At 46.6% G+C, this 14,574-nt stretch overlaps 2 protein-coding genes across 2 annotated transcripts in view; one reads left to right on the forward strand and one right to left on the reverse strand.

The window, feature by feature from the left end:
* LOC137299717 (E3 ubiquitin/ISG15 ligase TRIM25-like) overlaps positions 1 to 8,954 on the forward strand; it is a 47,407-nt gene extending 38,453 nt beyond the window's left edge. The window contains exons 4-6 of the mRNA XM_067968653.1: positions 6,617 to 6,639; positions 7,510 to 7,658; positions 8,410 to 8,954. Coding sequence (XP_067824754.1) covers positions 6,617 to 6,639; positions 7,510 to 7,658; positions 8,410 to 8,954 — 717 coding nt within the window. The remainder of the gene's footprint in view (positions 1 to 6,616; positions 6,640 to 7,509; positions 7,659 to 8,409) is intronic.
* Positions 8,955 to 11,427: 2,473 nt separating this feature from the next.
* The window catches only part of c29h19orf44 (chromosome 29 C19orf44 homolog), a 32,211-nt gene continuing 29,064 nt past the window's right edge, over positions 11,428 to 14,574 (reverse strand). The window contains exon 9 of the mRNA XM_067968023.1: positions 11,428 to 13,794. Coding sequence (XP_067824124.1) covers positions 13,705 to 13,794 — 90 coding nt within the window. The 3' untranslated portion in view covers positions 11,428 to 13,704. The remainder of the gene's footprint in view (positions 13,795 to 14,574) is intronic.

Raw genomic sequence — 14,574 nt, forward strand, 5'->3', positions numbered from 1 at the left:
AATGGAGAAAGCGGTGAATGGCCAAATACAGCCTGTAACATGGAGAAAGGGGTAAATGGCCAAATACAGCCTGTAACATGGAGAAAGGGGTAAATGGCCAAATACAGCCTGTAACATGGAGAAAGGGGTAAATGGCCAAATACAGCCTGTAACATGGAGAAAGCGGTAAATGGCCAAATACAGCCTGTAACATGGAGAAAGGGGTTTAAAAGGGCCAAAGACAGCCTGCAGCATGGAGAAAGGGGGTAAAAGGCCAAATATAGCCTGTAACATGGAGAAAGGGGTAAATGGCCAAATACAGCCTGTAACATGGAGAAAGGGGTAAATGGCCAAATACAGCCTGTAACGTGGAGAAAGGGGTAAATGGCCAAATACAGCCTGTAACATGGAGAAAGGGGTAAATGGCCAAATACAGCCTGTCACATGGAGAAAGGGGTAAATGGCGAAATACAGCCTGTAACATGGAGAAAGGGGGTAAAAGGCCAAATACAGCCTGTAACATGGAGAAAGGGGGTAAAAGGCCAAATACAGCCTGTAACATGGAGAAAGGGGTAAATGGCCAAATACAGCCTGTAACTTGGAGAAAGGGGTAAATGGCCAAATACAGCCTGTAACATGGAGAAAGGAGTAAATGGCCAAATACAGCCTGTAACATGGAAAAAGGGGGTAAAAGGCCAAATACAGCCTGTAACATGGAGAAAGGGGGTAAAAGGCCAAATACAGCCTGTAACATGGAGAAAGGAGTAAATGGCCAAATACAGCCTGTAACATGGAAAAAGGGGGTAAAAGGCCAAATACAGCCTGTAACATGGAGAAAGGGGGGTAAAAGGCCAAATACAGCCTGTAACATGGAGAAATGGGGTAAATGGCCAAATACAGCCTGTAACATGGAGAAAGGGGTAAAAGGCCAAATACAGCCTGTAACATGGAGAAAGGGGTGAATGGCCAAATACAGCCTGTAACATGGAGAAAAGGGGTAAAAGGCCAAATACAGCCTGTAACATGGAGAAAGGGGGTAAAAGGCCAAATACAGCCTGTAACATGGAAAAAGGGGGTAAAATGCCAAATACAGCCTGGAACATGGAGAAAGGGGTAAATGGCCAAATACAGCCTGTCACATGGAGAAAGGGGTAAATGGCCAAATACAGCCTGTAACATGGAGAAAGGGGTAAATGGCCAAATACAGCCTGTAACATGGAGAAAGGGGTAAATGGCCAAATACAGCCTGTAACATGGAGAAAGGGGTAAATGGCCAAATGCAGCCTGTAACATGGAGAAAAGGGGCTCAAAAGGGCCAAATACAGCCTGTGACATGGAGAAAAGGGGTTCAAGAGGGCCAAATACAGCCTCTAACATGGAGAAAGGGGGTAAAAGGCCAAATACAGCCTGTAACATGGAGAAAGGGGGTAAATGGCCAAATACAGCCTGTAACACGGAGAATGGGGTTAATGGCCAAATACAGCCTGTCACATGGAGAAAGGGGTAAATGGCCAAATACAGCCTGTAACATGGAGAAAGGGGTAAATGGCCAAATACAGCCTGTCACATGGAGAAAGGGGGTAAAAGGCCAAATACAGCCTGTAACATGGAGAAAGGGGGTAAATGGCCAAATACAGCCTGTAACATGGAGAAAAGTGGTTCAAAAGGGACAAATACAGCCTGTAACATGGAGAAAAGTGGTTCAAAAGGGCCAAATACAGCCTGTAACATGGAGAAAAGGGGTAAATGGCCAAATGCAGCCTGGAACATTGAGAAAGGGGTAAATGGCCAAATACAGCCTGTAACATGGAGAAAGGGGTTCAAAAGGGCCAAATGCAGCCTGTAGCATGGAGAAAGAGGGTAAAAGGTCAAATACAGCCTGTGACATGGAGAAAGGGGTAAATGGCCAAATACAGCCTGTAACATGGAGAAAGGGGTAAATGGCCAAATACAGCCTGTAACGTGGAGAAAGGGGTAAATGGCCAAATACAGCCTGTAACATGGAGAAAGGGGTAAATGGCCAAATACAGCCTGTCACATGGAGAAAGGGGTAAATGGCCAAATACAGCCTGTAACATGGAGAAAGGGGTAAATGGCCAAATACAGCCTGTAACATGGAGAAAGGGGTAAATGGCCAAATACAGCCTGTAACATGGAGAAAGGGGTAAATGGCCAAATGCAGCCTGTAACATGGAGAAAAGGGGTTCAAAAGGGCCAAATACAGCCTGTGACATGGAGAAAAGGGGTTCAAGAGGGCCAAATACAGCCTGTAACATGGAGAAAGGGGTAAATGGCCAAATACAGCCTGCAACATGGAGAAAGCGGTGAATGGCCAAATACAGCCTGTAACATGGAGAAAGGGGTAAATGGCCAAATACAGCCTGTAACATGGAGAAAGGGGTAAATGGCCATATACAGCCTGTAACATGGAGAAAGGGGTAAATGGCCAAATACAGCCTGTAACATGGAGAAAGGGGTTCAAAAGGGCCAAATACAGCCTGTAGCATGGAGAAAGGGGGTAAAAGGCCAAATACAGCCTGTAACATGGAGAAAGGGGTAAATGGCCAAATACAGCCTGTAACATGGAGAAAGGGGGTAAAAGGCCAAATACAGCCTGTAACATGGAGAAAGGGGGTAAAAGGCCAAATACAGCCTGTAACATGGAGAAAGGGGTAAATGGCCAAATACAGCCTGTAACTTGGAGAAAGGGGTAAATGGCCAAATACAGCCTGTAACATGGAGAAAGGGGTTTAAAAGGGCCAAAGACAGCCTGTAGCATGGAGAAAGGGGGTAAAAGGCCAAATACAGCCTGTAACATGGAGAAAGGAGTAAATGGCGAAATACAGCCTGTAACATGGAAAAAGGGGGTAAAAGGCCAAATACAGCCTGTAACATGGAGAAAGGGGGGTAAAAGGCCAAATACAGCCTGTAACATGGAGAAATGGGGTAAATGGCCAAATACAGCCTGTAACATGGAGAAACGGGTAAAAGGCCAAATACAGCCTGTAACATGGAGAAAGGGGTAAATGGCCAAATACAGCCTGTAACATGGAGAAAAGGGGTAAAAGGCCAAATACAGCCTGTAACATGGAGAAAGGGGGTAAAAGGCCAAATACAGCCTGTAACATGGAAAAAGGGGGTAAAATGCCAAATACAGCCTGGAACATGGAGAAAGGGGTAAATGGCCAAATACAGCCTGTCACATGGAGAAAGGGGTAAATGGCCAAATACAGCCTGTAACATGGAGAAAGGGGTAAATGGCCAAATACAGCCTGTAACATGGAGAAAGGGGTAAATGGCCAAATGCAGCCTGTAACATGGAGAAAAGGGGCTCAAAAGGACCAAATACAGCCTGTGACATGGAGAAAAGGAGTTCAAGAGGGCCAAATACAGCCTCTAACATGGAGAAAGGGGGTAAAAGGCCAAATACAGCCTGTAACATGGAGAAAGGGGGTAAATGGCCAAATACAGCCTGTAACACGGAGAATGGGGTAAATGGCCAAATACAGCCTGTAACATGGAGAAAGGGGTAAATGGCCAAATACAGCCTGTAACATGGAGAAAGGGGTAAATGGCCAAATACAGCCTGTCACATGGAGAAAGGGGGTAAAAGGCCAAATACAGCCTGTAACATGGAGAAAGGGGGTAAATGGCCAAATACAGCCTGTAACATGGAGAAAAGTGGTTCAAAAGGGCCAAATACAGCCTGTAACATGGAGAAAAGTGGTTCAAAAGGGCCAAATACAGCCTGTAACATGGAGAAAAGGGGTAAATGGCCAAATGCAGCCTGTAACATTGAGAAAGGAGTAAATGGCCAAATACAGCCTGTAACATGGAGAAAGGGGTTCAAAAGGGCCAAATACAGCCTGTAGCATGGAGAAAGAGGGTAAAAGGTCAAATACAGCCTGTGACATGGAGAAAGGGGTAAATGGCCAAATACAGCCTGTAACATGGAGAAAGGGGGTAAAAGGCCAAATACAGCCTGTAACATGGAGAAAGGGGTAAATGGCCAAATGCAGCCTGTAACATAGAAAAAGGGGGTAAAAGGCCAAATACAGCCTGTAACATGGAGAAAAGGGGTAAAAGGCCAAATACAGCCTGCAACATGGAGAAAGGGGTAAATGGCCAAATACAGCCTGTAACATGGAGAAAAGGGGTTCAAAAGGGCCAAATACAGCCTGTAACATGGAGAAACGGGTTCAAAAGGGCCAAATACAGCCTGCAACATGGAGAAAGGGGGTAAATGGCCAAATACAGCCTGTAACACGGAGAAAGGGGTAAAAGGCCAAATGCAGCCTGCAACATGGAGAAAGGGGTTCAAAAGGGCCAAATACAGCCTGTAACATGGAGAAAGGGGTAAATGGCCAAATACAGCCTGTAACATGGAGGAAGGGGTAAATGGCCAAATACAGCCTGGAACATGGAGAAAGGGGTAAATGGCCAAATACAGCCTGTAACATGGAGAATGGGGTAAATGGCCAAATACAGCCTGTAACATGGAGAAAGGGGTAAATGGCCAAATACAGCCTGTAACATGGAGAAAAGGGGTTCTAAAGGGCCAAATACACCCTGTAACATGGAGAAAGGGGGTAAAAGGCCAAATACAGCCTGTAACATGGAGAATGGGGTAAATGGCCAAATACAGCCTGTAACATGGAGAAAGGGGTAAATGGCCAAATACAGCCTGTAACACGGAGAAAGGGGTAAATGGCCAAATACAGCCTGTAACATGGAGAAAGGGGTAAATTGCCAAATACAGCCTGTAACATGGAGAAAGGGGTTCAAAAGGGCCAAATGCAGCCTGTGACATGGAGAAAAGGGTAAATGGCCAAATACAGCCTATAACATGGAGAAAGGGGGTAAAAGGCCAAATACAGCCTGTAACATGGAGAAAGGGGTAAATGGCCAAATACAGCCTGTAACATGGAAAAAGGGGGTAAAAGGCCAAATGCAGCCTGTAACATGGAAAAAGGGGGTAAAAGGCCAAATACAGCCTGTAACATGGAGAAAGGGGTAAATGGCCAAATGCAGCCTGTAACATGGAGAAAGGGGTAAATGGCCAAATACAGCCTGTAACATGGAGAAAGGGTTAAATGGCCAAATACAGGCTGTAACATGGAGAAAGGGGGTAAAAGGCCAAATGCAGCCTGTAATATGGAGAAAGGGGGTAAAAGGCCAAATACAGCCTGTAACATGGAGAAAATGGGTAAACTGCTAAATACAGCCTATAAAGAACATAATAAGAGCAGGAGTAGTCCATATGGCCCCTCGAGCCTGCTCCGCCATTCAATAAGATCATGGCTGATCTTCGACCTCAACTCCGCTTTCCCGTCCTGTCCCTTGATTCCCTTCGAGTCCAAAAATCTATCGATCTCAGCCTTGAATATACTCAACGAATGAGCATTCATTGCCATGTGGGGTTGAGAATTCCAAAGATTCACAGCCCTTTCAGTGAAGAAATTTCTCCTCATCTCAGTCCTAAATGTCCGACCCCTTATCCTGAGACTATGTCCCCTAGTTCTAGACTCTCCAGCCAGGGGAAATAGCCTCTCAGCATCTACCCTGTCAAGCCCTCTCAAAATTTTATATGTTTCAATGAGATCACCTCTGATTCTTCAAACTCCAGAGAGTATAGGCCCATTCTACTCAATCTCTCCTCATCAGACAACCCTCTCATCCCAGGAATCAATCTAGTGAACCTTCGTTCCACCCCCTCTAAGGCAAGTATATTCTTCCTTAGATCAGGAGACCAAAACTGTACATAGTACTCCAGGTGTGGTCTCACCAAAGCCCTGTACAATTGCAGCAAGATTTTAACACGGAGAAAGGGGGGTAAATACAGCCCGTATCACGGAGAAAGGGGGTAAATACGGCCCGTATCACGGAGAAAGGGGGTAAATATGGCCCGTATCACGGAGAAAGGGGGTAAATACGGCCCGTATCACGGAGAAAGGGGGTAAATATGGCCCGTATCACGGAGAAAGGGGGGTAAACATGGCCCATATCACGGAGAAAGGGGGGTAAACATGGCCCGTATCACGGAGAAAGGGGGGTAAACACGGCCCGTATCACGGAGAAAGGGGGTAAATACGGCCCGTATCACGGAGAAAGGGGGTTAAATACGGCCCGTATCACGGAGAAAGGGGGTAAATACGGCCCGTATCACGGAGAAAGGGGGTTAAATACGGCCCGTATCACGGAGAAAGGGGGTAAATACGGCCCGTATCACGGAGAAAGGGGGGTAAATACAGCCCGTATCACGGAGAAAGGGGGGTAAATACAGCCCGTATCACGGAGAAACGGGTAAACGGCTAAACGGCCTCGAACGGGGAGACACGGGGTAAACGTCTGAGTGCAGCCTGCAACACAGTTTCTCCAGCGGTTTTGGCGATCTTCCGTACAAGTCACGGCAGGAGATTGGGAGAATCCCGAGGAACGTCAGGGACACGATGTATATCTAGGCTACATTTTCTTCATAAACATAAAGTTCTAGTTTTTGACATAAATATTAATAATAGGTATCATGAGAATTTTTGGAACATACAATATTTGAATCACCAGTCAGCATATTTTATGTAATATAGATGGTTCTGATACTCTGTTATTTACACTGTTTTCACTGTGTGTTTTATTACAGGGGCTTAATTCAATGGCAGACAGGTAAGAGCCACATATTTTATATAATTCACTGTGCCAATTCCTGCTCTCAGAACTATTTTGTTGAATCTGAAGTCGAATAAAAGCATATGATTCTGTTTTAATTCCTTTCTAAAGCTTGTACTTTAATATCTTTCAACATTCATTTGTTTGTGTGAGTGAATGTTAATCGTCCAGCGGCTGCTCTACAATGGGGAGCATCACAGCTGAGCCCAATCTTGTCCTCACTCAAAGTAACACACACAATTGCAACAAGGGGTTGCTGAATGGCATTCAGGAGCAGTGACCCCAGTCACCACACCAGGGGCATTGAGGCCAATTGTAGCAATGTGACGACTGGTCCAGCTGTGAGCAGATGACTCAATACAGATTGGAATTGTACCTGGGACCACCTAGTCTGTGTGGTTTATCTGTCAGCTGTGGTTCAGTCGGTACACCCTCGCCTCTGAGTCAGGTCAGAAGGTTGCGGGTTCAAGTCCAACTCCAGAGACTTGACCAAATAATCCAGGCTGACACCTCAGTGCAGTACTCCGGGATCGCTGCACTGTCTTTCAATGAGGCGTTAAACCGAGGCCCGGTCTGCCCTCCCTGATGGACGTAAAAGATCCCATACCACAATTCGAAGAAGAGCAGGGAAGTTTTCCCCAGTGTCCTGGACAATATTAATCTCTCGATCAACATCACTTTAAAAAAATTATCTGGTCATTTATCTCATTGCTGTTTGTGGGACCTTGCTGTGTGCAAATTGGCTGCTGCGTTTCCTACATTACAACAGTGACTACACTTCAAAAGTACTTTATTGGCTGTAAAGCGCTTTGGGGTGTCCTGAGGTTATGGAAGACGCTTTATAAATGCAAATCTTTCTTCTTTTAGAATGAAGGATGCATCTGAACCATTCGTAGCACTGACTCCCATCTCTGATGCGGGCATAACTGTTGTGGAAAGGCTGGCAGACTGGGTCCAGCGCCAGTATGTGGCGGCCCCTCAGCCCACCCTAGGCAGTACCTTCCTGGTCACTATGTGTAAGTATCTATAGAAACAGCTGCGTATCTGGATAAAGAGCACAGTGCCCAGCAATGCTCCTACCTTCTTCAATAGGAATGAAACACTGGCGGGGAGGTGGGGGGGGGGGGGGGGGGCTTTAGTGTCAACAGATTATAGGGGCTCATGGCTAGAGGGGAGGCTTGTCTACCTACAGCATGTATCGAGACAGTCAGAGGTGCGGGGGGGGGAGGGGCGGGTGGATGCCGACTGTAGGCAAGGCTCGAAATAGCCAGCATGGACTTGGAAAATTACCTTGTCATAACCAAATAATACAACTTTCTCCAACCTCAAGGACTTGCTGCTGACACCGGGTGTCCAAAGCAGTAAAGTGTTCTATTCCCCACTCACTCCCATTGGGTGGAATTCCAATGGGCCAGTCTACTTCCCACTCACGCTCCTGGGACAGAAATATTTCTGGTCAATGATTTGAGTCCTTCTTGCCTAGTCCTGTGTTGTATTCCATGGGTTTTCCATGTTATGTGTGTTGCTACCATGTCCACACTTGTGGGTCTCATGGAAGATCTAAAAGACCTTTAATGAACAAAGATTACAGCAGCAGAAGAGTATTCAGATGACAAAAGAGAAAGAGTCCTGTGAGGGATGGGGAAACTGATTGAAAAATGAAATACTGTGTAATATTTCTAACCAGCAGTTGTTGTAATGTCGTTGAAATCATTCGGACAGCCCCTTTCCCCAGGGGTTTACTCGTGCTCCTCCTTTCGTCCATAGATGGACAGACACCGACGCTGGATCCTCTTTCAGCGTTTCCTCACCTTGTCCTGACTGACAGTAACAGGTGTGTATCGGGATCAAAGCGCCAGCAGCCCTACCCCGACAGCCCGAAGAGGTTCGACTACTGGTGGCAGATTCTGTGCACTGAGCGAGTGAGCTGTGGCCGCTGCTACTGGGAGGTGGAGGTCGGAGGAGGTCGCCGTCGCTGGGACGTCGGGATGTGCTACGAGAGCCTGAGCCGGAAGGGAAAGGGTAAAGAGTGTTCACTGGGGCAGAACAAGGTGTCGTGGTGTCTGTACTCGGAGCCGGGGAGCCTGGCGGCCTTACATGGTAACAGTGTTACTACACTAACGGTGCAGACGCCCTCCAGGGTGGGAGTGTACGTGGATTTTGAGGCTGGGATGATGTCGTTTTACAGTGTGTCAGACAGGAGACTCACTCTGATACACACCTTCCAGCAGCAATCATTCACCGAGCCCCTCTACCCAGCCCTGGGAGTGGCTGATTTCACCACATCTCTGGCCCTGTGCAGTCTGAGGTGATCAATTGCAGCACTGGTTACACTCCAGATACAAAAGGGCAGTGATCAAACCACAAAACTGCAAGAATGCCTGACCTTTAAAGAAATGTTTCCTCCTGTGCCAGGCGTTGGTTCCTCCAGTCCTAGACAATGGTTCTGTTGGTGCCGGGGGATTTTCCCCCAGTGCTGGGCGATGTGTTTCTGGTTATTTGCCTCTGCTGTCCGAAAAGGTTTCTTTTTTAAACACTGTGGCCTCCGAGGCCTGCGGCAGTCACTCTCCATCCAGCCTTACTGTGGAGACTCGGCTGGGGTCAGGCCCTTGGGTCTGACAACCGGCCCAGCCAGAGCTTCTTGGGTTGATGTTCTGGCCCAGAGGAAGATCGAGGCTCACCTCCTTCAGCCTTTGTTTTTATTTTTTTACTGAAGGCAGTCACTCACACTGGGACACAGTTTCCCCACCCCCCCCCTAGCTATTGACTGATAATGTGATGTGTGCGGGTGAGGAGAGTTTGATGATAGGTTTATACAATGTGCAAACTAAATATTTAAACTGACGCTGGAGTTACCTGCAGCATTGAGGTTTATTTTATATCAGCCTCCCAGTTTTTAAGTTAGCAAAAGAGTTTTGTGAGCTCATGCGTCTCTGCTCATAGGTTAAATTACTTTTCTGGTGCTTGTATCCTATCCTGCACCATGTCTCACTCTTCCATCTCCCTGATCTCCATTGGCTCATGGACCCCCAACGCCTCCAATTTAAAATTCTCATAGTCCTGTGTAAATCCCTCCATGGCCTTGTGCTTCTCTAACTTGTAACTTCCTCCGGCCTCTGTGCTAGGGGTTGCCAACCCTCCAGGGTTGTCCTGGAGTCTCCAGGAATTAAAGATTAATCTCCTGGTCACTGCTGCCAGCGATCTGTGAGAAGAATCATAGGGGCTTTAAAAAATGTTTTTTTCATTTTCTTTGAACTCTCGTTTATTAATTATAAAAATATTCAAGATGGGATAAAAGATTGTTTGACTGGGAGGAGCAGTTGGAGGCGGGAGGGCATGTGATGAAACCTCTAGGAATACGTCTAATCAGAGTTGGCAACCTTACCCTCTGTATCCCTCCGCCTTTCCTTCACCCCACCACTGGCAGCTGTGCCTTCAGCTGCCTAGGCCCCATGGTCTGGAATTCCCTCCCTATATCCCTCCATCTCTCCACCTCCCTCTCCTCCTTAAAACCCACCCCCTTGACCAAGCTTTTGGTCCTAATATTCTTTGGCTCGGCCTCCATTTTCTCCTTACACCTCTTGTGAAGCACCTTGGGACGTTTTTCTGTTAAAGGTGCTGTATAAATGCAGGATGCTGCTGTCGTTGTTCTCAGAGCCCTGGTCCAACAGGGGGAGGGGGGTAGAGAGATTCAGGAATGGTGACGAGGCAGATCCTGATTGACGAGTGAGTCCTAACCATCAACTGGGATCAGTCACATCAGAAATGTTTGTACACACAGCAGCACCATCTGCTGGTGCACAAATGCTGCTACAATGAAGGCAAACATTTTATTACTGTCAATTTGCTTCCCTTGCTCCTCCTCTGACAGTGTCAACTCCTTACTGGGAGCTAAATAAAATACTGCGTAATAGGGCAACGCTGCATGGAAATGGGCACCGTTAGTGCTGCTGCTTTAGCAGAATCATCACCACACTATATTGTCCACTGAGGACGTGAAGGGTGATTTGGGAAGCTGTGGGCGTTCAGCTATTTCCTGAGACGTGTTCTCTGTGAGCGCCAACACGCGGTGGGACTGCCAGAACCCCCCCCCTTTATCTGACAGGAAGGGGTTACTGCAGCACATCCAAGAACTCCAACAAAACCAGTTATTAAAAGATGACTCTGCCATTACCCAGATAGTTATTTTGCCACATTTGTAAGTCAGTTATTCCTCCAGTACTATAAATGCAACACCAACCAAGGTTTAGCACCTCCCACCCACTAGTACAGTCCATTAGAAATGTTTGGATTCATAGAATCATACAGCATAGGAGGAGGCCATTTGGCCCATTCTGCCTGTACCAAAAGAAAAATCAATGTGAGAAAGGCATTTTAATTTAGTAAAGCAGTCTGAATATTTACAATGCAATCCACTTTCAAAAGTTTACGGATGTGGAACAAACCTTACTTGATGTAGTTGTATTGTCCTCGGTGGAGAGTTAGAATTTTAAAAATTATTTCTCTATTTTATGTTCTAACATAAATATCTATTTTAATAATGAACTGAGGACCTGTAGAACAAGATCACCACATTGTGATTTTACAATTCTAGAAACTGTAACAGCAGTGCAGAAAATACGAGGACAACACAACCTTGTAAAGTTAGGTTTGGATGATTTTCTTCCTTCCAAATGAAATGGTAATAGTTGTCCCACACTGGGCTGTAAATAAAGGCTAAATAAAACAAGGTGTAAGATGTACTTTCCTCAAAATATTTCTAATCCTATGTTCTTCAGGAGGGAGTGAAAATGGAACTGTTTTATTCTCATCAATGGCACAACAAAGTTGGATAACACTCGATAGACTGAGTATATTCCCACAGTCACACACACATCAGAGAGAATAAGTAACAGATGTTAAAACCTCTTAATAATACACTAGGCATAGAACCCTGCCCCCCGTACAGTACACTCAGCTGAAATAGTTTCTCAAAGTTAGACTGATTAACAGACCATAGGGACAATCTTGGAGAGCAGCCAGAGAGGAAGTCTAGTGAGGGAGAGAGAGAGCCCAAAGAGGAGAGAGAAAGTCCAGAGAAGAGTGAGAAAGTCCAGTGAGGGAGAGAGAGAGCCCAAAGAGGAGAAAGAAAGTCTAGTGAGGGAGAGAGAGAGCCCAGAGAAGAGTGAGAAAGTCCAGTGAGGGAGAGAGCCCAGAGAAGAGTGAGAAAGTCCAGTGAGGGAGAGAGAGAGCCCAAAGAGGAGAAAGAAAGTCTAGTGAGGGAGAGAGAGAGCCCAGAGAAGAGTGAGAAAGTCCAGTGAGGGAGAGAGCCCAGAGAAGAGTGAGAAAGTCCAGTGAGGGAGAGAGAGAGCCCAAAGAGGAGTGAGAAAGTTCAGTGAGGGAGATAGAGAGCCCAGAGAGCAGCCAGAGAAGAGTGAGAAAGTTCAGTGAGGGATAGAGAGAGCCCGGAGAGCAGACAGATAGAAAAACCCAGAAATAAGACAGGCAGCAGAGGGGAGAATTTCAAATATGTTCCTACGTCTGAATCTTTTCATCTGTGTACTTCCATAAAACAAATCAAAACTTAAATTCTGGAAAAAATGCTGTATTCTTTACATAATATTTATGCATATCTTTTGTTGAAGCAGTTATACATTTAACCTTACTAAACAGAATAAAAACAAGTTAATCAATTTAGTTTTGAGCTGTTCACATATTTTCAATAAAAAAACTGAAAAGGTATGGGGGCAGAGGAATCGGACACAGCACAGCATAGGGGGCAGAGTGACCAGATACAGTACAGCATAGGGGGCAGAGTGACCAGATACAGCACAGCATAGGGGGCAGAGTGACCAGATACAGCACAGCATAGGGGGCAGAGTGACCAGATACAGCACAGCATAGGGGGCAGAGTGACCAGATACAGCACAGTTTTCTCGGGTTGGTAAACCTATTACAGCCAGACAGATCAGTGTCACTGAGCTGGTATGTTATTTCTGATTTGCCATTCTACAGAATGGTTAGATTTCACTACGTAAATGTACCACCCAGCAATCCGATCTATTCCCAGAGCAGTTCACGGATCCGTTATGTTCCCAGTGCTAGTTGCTGGATCAGTTACATCAAGTCTACAGCACAGAAACAGGCCATTCGGCCCAACTGGTCTTTGCTGGTGTTTATGCTCCACGAGCCTCCTCCCACCCCTTTTCATCTAAACCCTATGAGCATATCCTATTTCTTTCTCCCTCGTGCTTCTCTAGCTCCCCTTAAATGCATCAATGCTATTTGCTATTTGCTCAGTTGCTAGCATTTTCACCCAAATCAGAAGTTGTGAGGTGAAATCCCACTCCATAACCCAGAGTGACACATCAGTGCAATACTGAGAGAGTGCTGCACTGTTAGATGAGATGTTAAACCGAGGCCGTCTGCCTGTTTGGGTGGACGTAAAAGACCCCATGGCACTATTTGAACAGGAGGGTATCCTAGCTAATATTCCTCTCTCAACCAACACCAGCAAAACAGATTAACTGGTCAATTATCTCACTTGCTGGGTGTGGGACCTTGTGGAGCACAAATTGTCTGTCTCGTTCACAACAGTAACTACAGTTTAAAAAGTAATTAATTGGCTGTGAAGCACTTTGGGACGTTCTATTAAAATGCAAGTTCTTTCTAACAGATCAACTTCATAGGGACAATTACAAAATGAAAGATTTCCCTAGTGATGCTTTGTTAGGCACACTGACATCGTTGGTGCAAAAATACTGAAAACCCACCAGATTCTACTGAATACTGCAATCAGCAAGGGATAATCAGAGTCTGTTTGTACAATGTGTGAGTTATTCTTTACATTTCTCATCCATATCTGCTTTCTTGTAATGAGTGCCAATACATGCGGTGTGCTAACTGAGGCATTAAACCACTTGGAAATGCATAGAATCAGAGTTTGAAAAGTTGCGTTAACAGGTGAGCAGGACAATGCTAAACGCTTTACTGGTAACGTTGATGTGAGCGCCATTCCCAGCGGCAACTGCTCTTCTCGCCATCATTAGCATTGCAAGATTTACTTCCATGTCTTGCAGGCAGTCACGTATAGTGGTATTGCTGCATTTCCTGCTGCACCTCTTCCAGGGCCTGATCAAAGGTGAGTGGTGGTGATCTACGACTTCGCACAAACTGGACAAAAAAATAGGTACAACAGGTTAAAATGGCACCGATTTAACAATTGGTAACTCTCCACTTTAATGAGTGTAAACAAACAAAAACATTGCACCTGTCTGCACCCAATACTTTAAGGTGTTAGCGGTGGCTCAGTAGCAGCGCTCTCTTCTCAGAGTCAGAAGGTTGGGGGTTCAAGTCCCACTCCAGAGATTTGAGCATGTGACTAGCACCAGGAACTAGCGCATGCGCACGCGGGCCCGGAGCGTGTCGGGCCGCGCATTGTAAGTCACCAACTGCCCTCACTGCCATTCACTAAAAGCGCGGACCGCCGGAGGCCGAGCACCAAAAATGCAGCCAAAGCAGGTAGCCATAAGGGGAGAGGAGAGCCCAGACGAAGGAGGGGGGGGCGGGGTTAGAGGGAAGGAAGGGGAGAAGCCAGGTGGGAAGCAGAAGAAGGGGGAAGGGCAGAAGGGGGAGCAGAAGCAGGGGGTAAGAGAAGTGGGGAGGAAGGGGGAGCAGAAGCAGGGGGGGAAGGGAAGATGATGAGGGAGAAGGGGAGAGTCTGAAGGGAGCAGAAAGGGGTGGGGTGGGGTGGGGGGTGGTGAGGGGAGAGAATGTGATCCAGGTGTAAGGGGGGAATAAGAGAGGGAGAACGTGGTACAGCCGGGGAGATGGATTACGTTCTCCTCCGCCCGCCGTTAGACCTGGTTCACGCTCTTGAACACGAGCTGCAGCGAGTTGATTTCTCGGAAAGCCCCGGCGCAGGCACAGCGAGTGACTTCATCAGACGCAGTG

Source organism: Heptranchias perlo, chromosome 29 (genome assembly GCF_035084215.1).
Source record: "Heptranchias perlo isolate sHepPer1 chromosome 29, sHepPer1.hap1, whole genome shotgun sequence".
Classification (NCBI taxonomy): Eukaryota; Metazoa; Chordata; class Chondrichthyes; order Hexanchiformes; family Hexanchidae; genus Heptranchias; species Heptranchias perlo.